Below are 8,384 nucleotides of genomic sequence, written 5' to 3'. Positions count from 1 at the left end.
CCTTATTACTTTGACACTAAGCGATGCAGATGAAAATACTTCTTTGAATATCAATCTTACAGCAATTACATTTGCATGGCATCCCTAAAGGAACACTCCTAGCCAAACCTGATATGTTGTTTTTGTTAAAAATAGGTTTGAAGCAGGGGGTCTCCAGAGCTGAACCACATTGATTCCTGGTCCGTAGACCCCCTGCTTCCCGAGATACTCACCTCGAAAGAGGGCGCCGGTATATCTCTGCAGTTTAAATGTCTCGTGTCACCTGGGCCAATAGGAAGCCGCAGCGGGTGACGTCACGACTTCCTATTGGCACCGCAGGACGCGGGACATTTAAAGCCACCATATTGTTAGCCGCGACTAGCCCTGTCTGGGCTGCTACCGGCACCCCACTTTTGATGTATCTCTGGAAACAGGGGGTCCCCGGAGATGAAATGAAAGCGGTTCGGATCCGGAGACCCCATGCTTCAAACCTACGAAAAAAGTGTCTCCCGGAGGGCCTGTGTGTACCAGCAGTGTCCAAGCAGTTGGCTGCCCTGCACGCTCAGCTGTTTAATGACCGTATGCTGATGCATACAGCTCGTCTCCTGTGCTAATCACTAGTTTCCTGTGTAAGAAGAGGAGCAGCACAGTATTCGTCAGCGCGCCGGCATTAAGCAGCTGACTGGGGCGGGGAGAAGCTCCTACCCACGGCTGCAACATCCCTTCCGCCTGTGCAATATATATATACCCTGTATATATAGAAATATTACTGTGTGCTCATTTGCATGTCTTAGACAGGTCTGCACTCCCGCCTTTCACCATTATCCCCCAGCATACAGTGCTTCCACTGCAGCAAGGGATTCTGGGAAATGACATGCAAATGAGCACACAGTGCCACCTTTTGCTTGAAGAGCGGGGTTGCAGACATGTCTAAGACGTGCAAATGAGCACACAGTAATATTTCCATTTGCTATATGCTTTACGGTGAAGGGTTTTTGTCACTTTTTTAACCACCATAACTTGACTGAGTGTGGTGAAACCTATCCTAAGCTTCACTTTGCATAGCCAGTATAACCAACCCCACACTAATGAGACCCATTAAGGTCGAAAAGGCGTGGGTGGGTTTACTGGCTATGCATCTTAACCCAGGCTATGCTCAAAACTGTGAAATGCAGCAAGCAAAAGCTTACAGGGGACCATGTTATATGGTTTTTAAGCAAAAGGTGACACTGTGTGCTCTCTTGCATGTCATTTCCCAGAATCCCTTGCTGCAGTGGAAGCGCTCTGTGCTGGGTGATAATGGTGAAAGGCGGGGTTGCAGACCTGTCTAAGACATGCTAATGAGCACACAGTAATATTTCCATTTGATATAGATATAGATATATATTAATGTGCATACCACTGCTTTAATGGACCATAGCAAGAGAACATTGTCATTGTTTAATGCCATTGTATAGCGCTGGGATGTTACGTTCTGAACCTCCTTTCCTTTACCACTCCTGAAACATTCTTCTTTTTCTCTCCCTTTCTCCTTTCTGTCTCTCCCTTTCGTGTCTTTTTTCCTAGTTAGCAGCCCAAGTCCTGGAGGATAAAGGTGTAGGATTTGGTTTGGTCGACTCCGAGAAGGATGCAGCTGTAGCTAAGAAACTAGGTGAGTGCAAATCGCGGGGGGAGTGGAGGTCCCAGGGTCTCCTCCCAACCAAGGGAGTTAGATGGAGAAGCCAAGTTGAAAGGCTTTCCCGAATTATTGCAGGACAATGTTCCTCGCTATCAGCGTCTGTGTCCATACCTCACAACAAGATCAAAACCCAAACATCTCACTCATTTCATGTCCGACACAGGAATGTATCACACTAGGGATTGGCAGCTTCACTGGTTCAAAATCCAAGGTAGATGAACTTCGAGCTTTTGTTCGGAAGTTTGAGACGGACTTTTAAATCTGAGCATAAATCTGGCCAAATCCAGAGACGGGGCTCATTCTGAACCTACATTTTTTTTGTTCCTGTTGTCTTTTCCATTTGTGAAATTGATAAATGGGGCAACATTTTGAAAATATTAAAAACAAACATTTCATTTTTTTCCCCATCATTTTATATAAATCTGAACCCAAAACAAATCAAGTTCCAGCAAAAGCAAGACACAGACATTTTTTAGAAGCAAAACACCAGTGAATTGCCCACGTTTATGTCCAACATGCTTCTTATTCATATATACAGCCACTAGGGGCCAGTCTGATCTTGCATAACACAAGTACAACAGTATGATTATGAAGTAGTAGGGAATGGCTGTGTCTGCTCTAGACAGTATGGGGGATAATTTCTCAAGTGCTTATGGGTAAACGGGAAACAGGTTCACACGTTCAAAACCCCGAACTTCGAGAAAGGCTCGTCCTTGGATTCGTACTTTGAGTTTGCCGACACGAAAAGCACAAACTTTTGCAAAAAGCTCCAAGTTCAGAAAAGGTGGAACCAAATAAACATTCTCTGACGAAAGTCAAAACCAATCGAGTTCCGGAACAAACAAAATCCACATTTTTATTAGAACCGTGACACCAGCGGAAGTGGCCCCCCTTACTTATAGGGGGGGGGGGGAGACACAACTGAAAAATGGCATTTGCATGGCAGGGTGGTGTCATCTATAAGGACATTTCTTTCAAGAAATCGCACGATTGTGTCACTTTCACACGTTCACTAGAAAAACGTACAAAAACGATATCCCTTGTCACCTACGTATCGGCGTCACCGTTTAGCTGTTGGTAAAATGATGTTTGAAATGACTATTTATGTAGTTACCTTGACAAACTCTTATCGCATTTTGTGCCCGGAAGCATGAGGTTAAAAAAATGATAACAGTATTATTTATAATCTAGGTGTCTTCACATCAGTATATTTAGATGCTGTACGCTGTACTGATTTTGGCAGACCATCAGCTTAGTGGTATGGGAAGCAGCTTTATGAAGCTATGGAGATGGAAGGAGACGGTTGGTGCAGCTTTAGCAGTTTCATGTAAAGTAGCAGTTCAGAGTTGATGTTAACATTACCTGCCTACGGCCTCGGTCCCAGTGTCTAATGCTGCGCTCGCTACGGCTTGAGCTGCAGGAGCAAATCCCGCCCCTCAGTGGGGCCGGTCCCAGCAGCTACCTGCGCCCACACGGGTAGCGATCGCGATGCGCATCCAGATTTTCTGCCGACAAGAATTTTGAGTTTTCTTGTGGCGACGGAGCGCTGGCCACGTCACGGCGGCGGTTCAGCCAATGAGGTCGAAGCAGCCGCGTGATGTCACGGCTGCGCCCCCTGCCACGCCCCCCTGTCAGATCTCCTCTTCCCCTGCAGCTGACCCACAGACCGCACATCACGGCTTTCACTCGTGCACGCGCCGCCAGGCGCACGTGCAGCAGGGAGCACAGGGACCGTAGCCTAAGCAATATGAATCCAACAGGCAAGAAACATTTATTACACGCAGCTCGAATGCTGGAGGAAGGAGCAGTACAATCATACACACTACATGGCCCTACTGTAGTTTATACAAAGGGGGGAAAGGGAGGGGAATGTTACTCTCGCTTCAGCGTAGATTCATGTAGACCCAGTGCAATAGGGATGTGGGAATAGACAGCATACAGAAGAAAAAAGATTCCCTTAGAATGCACTCAAAGTGTCTTTGTTTAGTGAGTGAAGATTAAAATCCTTTTAAAGCTGCAGTTCAGTCTTTTTTTTTTTTTTTTAAATTTATTTTTTTACTTCAATAGTTTCATGTGGCAATCTCTAATTACCTAAAGAACTGTATAGCTGCAGGTCAATTCGTTCTCCATGTATTGATCGGCGAAATTTGGTGACATCATTAGTGAAGGGATCTGTTTTTCTTCTGCTTCTGTCTCTCAGTGGAAGCTCATGAATATTCATGAGCACTCCTGCACTGACATGTGCTAGAGGGAGGGCAGGGCTGACAAAGGGGTGTGCCAGGGCTTGTGACAGGACATGAAGGGGCAGTGCCTTAGCAAATGGCTGTTTAAATAGAATACAAGAAAATTGGTCTTTCAAAGTTGTTTTTTTAAAAACAGAAAATGCTAAAAGTATTTTTTCTTACTACAGAACTGATTTATTAAAAAAAACACATGCAGGATATTGACTGAACTGCAGCTTTAATTGATAATAGTTTTTAAAAAATGTATCAGACTGGTAAAATAAAGTCTATGGCCAATCAGTGATCTATACACAAAAAGCAACAAGATAGTAACTGTTATTGATATGTTCCCTATTAGTTCCACTTGATGAAGTGTTGTCATTGTATCTATTTATGTTACCCCTTCACTTATTTAGTGAGTGAAAGTTTTTAAATCTACTAAAACCCCAGAACTATAAATTAGAGCTGGAGCACAAAAGATTATTATTATTAGGGGTCAAAAGAGTGGTAGGGTAACAGTTAAACTTGTATCATAAAACAGTGTGCGTGCATAGTTAATTAGAATGTATGCACTGTCACGATGCTCAGTATTTTCCAATTAATAGATTGTACTATAAGTCTTATAATACTACTACAGTACATGGCCCAGGGTTGTTTAATTAGAACCTACCGGACCAAATAATATGTAAGAAAGAAAAGCATATGTTACAATGTCATCCCCACCTAAACATTTTGTGCAAATTTATAACATAATCACTTCAACTCCAATGTGACTCAACACACAACTGTCACTCTATGAGGACTCAAATAGGGGTTACTTGGATCGTTCTGAGCAAAAGTGTGAGACAATTAAAGTCCAGGTAGTCATTGATGACTGAGTGAGTCTTCACCCTCTGAGTGACCTATCAATCCAGTGAGTGAGACTGCCATGTAATTAGTGAGACTCCTCTGCAATGAGTGAGACTGCAGTTGAGTCTCACTCAGTATATGGCAGTCTCACTCATTGCAGAGGAGTCTCACTCATTACATGGTAGTCTCACTCATTGCAGATGAGTCTCACTCATTACATGGCAGTCTCACTCACTGGAGAGCAGTCTCACTCATTGCAGTTGAGTCTCACTCAGTATATGGCAATGAGTGAGACTGCTCTCCAGTGAGTGAGACTGCCATGTAATGAGTGAGACTCATCTGCAATGAGTGAGACTACCATGTAATGAGTGAGACTCCTCTGCAATGAGTGAGACTGCCATATAATGAGTGATTCCTCTCCAGTGAGTGAGACTGCCATATACTGAGTGAGACTCAACTGCAATGAGTGAGACTGCCATATACTGAGTGAGACTCAACTGCAATGAGTGAAACTGCTCTCCAGTGAGTGAGACTGCCATGTAATGAGTGAGACTCCTCTCCAGTGAGTGAGACTGCTATGTAATGAGTGAGACTCCTCTGCAATGAGTGAGACTGCCATATAATCAGTGAGACTCCTCTCCAGTGAGTGAGACTGACATGTAATGAGTGAGACACCTCTGCAATGAGTGAGACTGCCATGTAATGAGTGAGACTAATCTGCAATGAGTGAGACTGCCATATACTGAGTGAGACTCAACTGCAATGAGTGAAACTGCTCTCCAGTGAGTGAGACTGCCATGTAATGAGTGAGAATCCTCTGCAATGAAAGAGACTGCCATGTAATGAGTGAGACTCATCTGCAATGAGTAAGACTGCCATGTAATGAGCGAGACTACTCTACAATGTGTGACTGCCATGTAATGAGTGAGACTCCTCTCCAGTGAGTGAGACTACCATGCAATGAGTGAGACTCCTCTCCAATGAGTGAGACTGCAATGTAATGAGCGAGACTCCTCTCCAGTGAGTGAGACTGCCATGTAATGAGTGAGACAGCTAATCAGTGAGCGAGACTCCTTTCTAATGAGTGAGACTTCCCTCCAGTAACTGAGACTTCCCTCCAATGAGTGAGATTGCAATCCAATTAATGAGACTCCTCTCAATTAGACGAGACTAGTCTTCAATGAGTGAGACTACTGACTCCACATTAGAGGGACTGCTTTCCAACGAGTGACACTCACTCTCAATTAGCGAGACTTAACTGACCTGTCAGCAACCAATAATATAACTGATAGTAACCCAACCCCTATGTGCCCTACGGCATTATATGTCATGGGTCACAGTGCAGTTGCTGTGAAGGTATGAGGAGCATCTCTTTCTGTCCTCATACACTTTCAGTACTAAAGGGAACACAGCAAGGCGTTGGCACTGAAGAGGTTAAACCACCCTCCTCCTTTTTCATGCTCCAAAGAAATGCTGTCGTGTTTTTCTCTCCATAAAAACAATCCTACAGAGGGAATAGGTTATAGACATTAAATGGCCAAATAAAGTTAAAAGTGAAGCAGAGGGTTTCCATAGAGACACCTGGTATTTCGTTTAGCGCTGGGGGGAGATTGGGGGGGGGGGGGCGGGAGGATGAGGGGGGGGGGGGGAGAGTAGTGAAGCTGCATGGAAAACGTGATGTTTTGTGGTGTTCTGGAGAGAGCAAAGGAGAAGGGAAAGAGAGAGTCACAAACACATCGGGCTGGGACAATCTCGCTGGACAAACATATATTCATTTCAGGGGTAGTCATTCTTACCAAGAGTGACATGATACACTTAAACCAGGGGTAGCCAACTCTAGCCCTCAAGAGCTACCAACTGGTCAAGTTGTCAGGATATCCCTGCTTCAGTACAGGTGGTTCAATCAGTGGCTCAGTCGAAGCTATAACTGGTTTGGGCCCCGGGGCAATTAAACACCCCCTCTCCTCCCCCCCCCCTACCTGTGGAGTGGGTCCTTATGTGGTGATGGAGGGAGCACACCTAGGTGGTCATTGTGGAAGTTGGGTCTGACTCCTGGCGAGGCCTAACTTCCATTAGGACAACCTGGGTGGGGTCTTCCACTGCCACCGCTGGGTGAGGTTCCTCCCCACAGGTAGGTTTTTGGAGGGGCTGTGGAGAGAGGAAATGCTGGAACACTGTTGCAGCTGCTAAAATAAGTGCTAGAACCGCGTTCCGGAGCATGGAGGATAGGCTCATAGAGGTGGTGGGCCTTGGTGCAGCCGAACCTGGAATGCACACAGAATTGGGATGTAGAAAGTAGGAACTATCCTAAAGAGGCCATTGACTTCACGGTGGTAGATGAGCTTGTTGATCCTATTCACGTTAGTGGTCTTGGTATACGTGGTATGGTTATCGCTGTTTAATATACTCTCCTAAGTCAGAAGAGTGCTAGAAAAGGAGGAGATGGGGGTGCTTTTTTGGGGTGGTTCTGTAAAGCGACAAGTCAAGGCTGAAAGAGCCCAGTAAGTGATGGCTGTCACATAGCTGTGTTCCCTACGAAATCTGAGTGTATTAGAAAAGGTGGCCCGAAAGCAGGAGGTGAGAATGCCTGTATCTGCACACTTCCTCCTTCAACTAATGAGTAAACTGCAAATGATATTTGGGATCTAGGCAGATAGAAATACGACATTCATAGTCTCAGAGTGACATGATTATGAAGGAGCGAGGGCTTCACATGGCTGGAAATCATGTACAAAGGGGAACGACGGGCCTACGTCCTCCACAGCTTATATTATTAGATGATGTTATACAGATGCTGCCTGCGCCTCTGGAAATGATCACAGTATATCACAACATATCAATCAATATCCATAGGATACAATGATAAAGCGTGTACAGTATATGGCAGTAAGACCCATACAATATGTCACCTTACAGTCCGCCCATGGACCATAAGATATCTTCTGGCACCGTAAGGCATCTTATGCTGTAGCACCGTTGAGCAAATATGGCCCTAAATCCTCTCCCTACAAAAACCATCAACTCTACTGCTTTGTTGGTGATAACAGTTAACGGAGGACAATCTAGAGTGGAGAAAATGGGCGAAGGGAGCCTCACGGAGCATTGAGCATTGTCATGGGAACAGGTATTATAATGATGTAGCACTTAGTTCTTCAAACACATGATACATATTGTAACTGTGTAATGTGGAGACATTGTGACTAACTGAGGATAGCATAGAACATGTCAGCCCCACAGCATTAACCGTTTCCCTGGCAACAACAACAACACCCATCCCTGCAATGCTACCCATCTTTCATGCACTGCTGCTGTCAGCCAACAAAGGAGAACCATGATTGCAGCAAAGCTTGGGGATAGGGGGGATAAGGTGATGGGGGGGGGGGGGGGGATGGGGGATGGGAGTGGGGGGGGGCGGGTGTGGGGAGAAGAGAAACAGAGACAGATATTTCTATGTAGTATATCAGTTTTATGGAACTGACTAAAACAGTTTACATCTTAAAGCAGAAATCCAAGTAATATCCTACTGTGTGTTTTTTTAATTTTTATAAATCAGTTCTGTAGCATTAGATAATACTCACTACATTTTTTTTATTTTAAAATTCAACTCTTAATGCCAGTTTTAATTCGTTTTAATACACTGAGCATCCTTCGATTTT

At 44.7% G+C, this 8,384-nt stretch overlaps 1 protein-coding gene and 1 long non-coding RNA gene across 2 annotated transcripts in view; one reads left to right on the top strand and one right to left on the bottom strand.

The window, feature by feature from the left end:
- LOC142498518 (uncharacterized) overlaps positions 1-8,384 on the bottom strand; it is a 75,141-nt gene that overhangs the window by 28,483 nt on the left and 38,274 nt on the right. The window lies entirely within an intron of this gene.
- Positions 1-8,384, top strand: part of CASQ1 (calsequestrin 1) — a 60,378-nt gene that overhangs the window by 18,148 nt on the left and 33,846 nt on the right. Inside the window, exon 2 of the mRNA XM_075607752.1 lies at positions 1,546-1,630. Coding sequence (XP_075463867.1) covers positions 1,546-1,630 — 85 coding nt within the window. The remainder of the gene's footprint in view (positions 1-1,545; positions 1,631-8,384) is intronic.

This window comes from Ascaphus truei, chromosome 7 (genome assembly GCF_040206685.1).
Source record: "Ascaphus truei isolate aAscTru1 chromosome 7, aAscTru1.hap1, whole genome shotgun sequence".
Lineage (NCBI taxonomy): Eukaryota > Metazoa > Chordata > Amphibia > Anura > Ascaphidae > Ascaphus > Ascaphus truei.
This window is presented reverse-complemented; position numbering and strand designations above follow the sequence as displayed.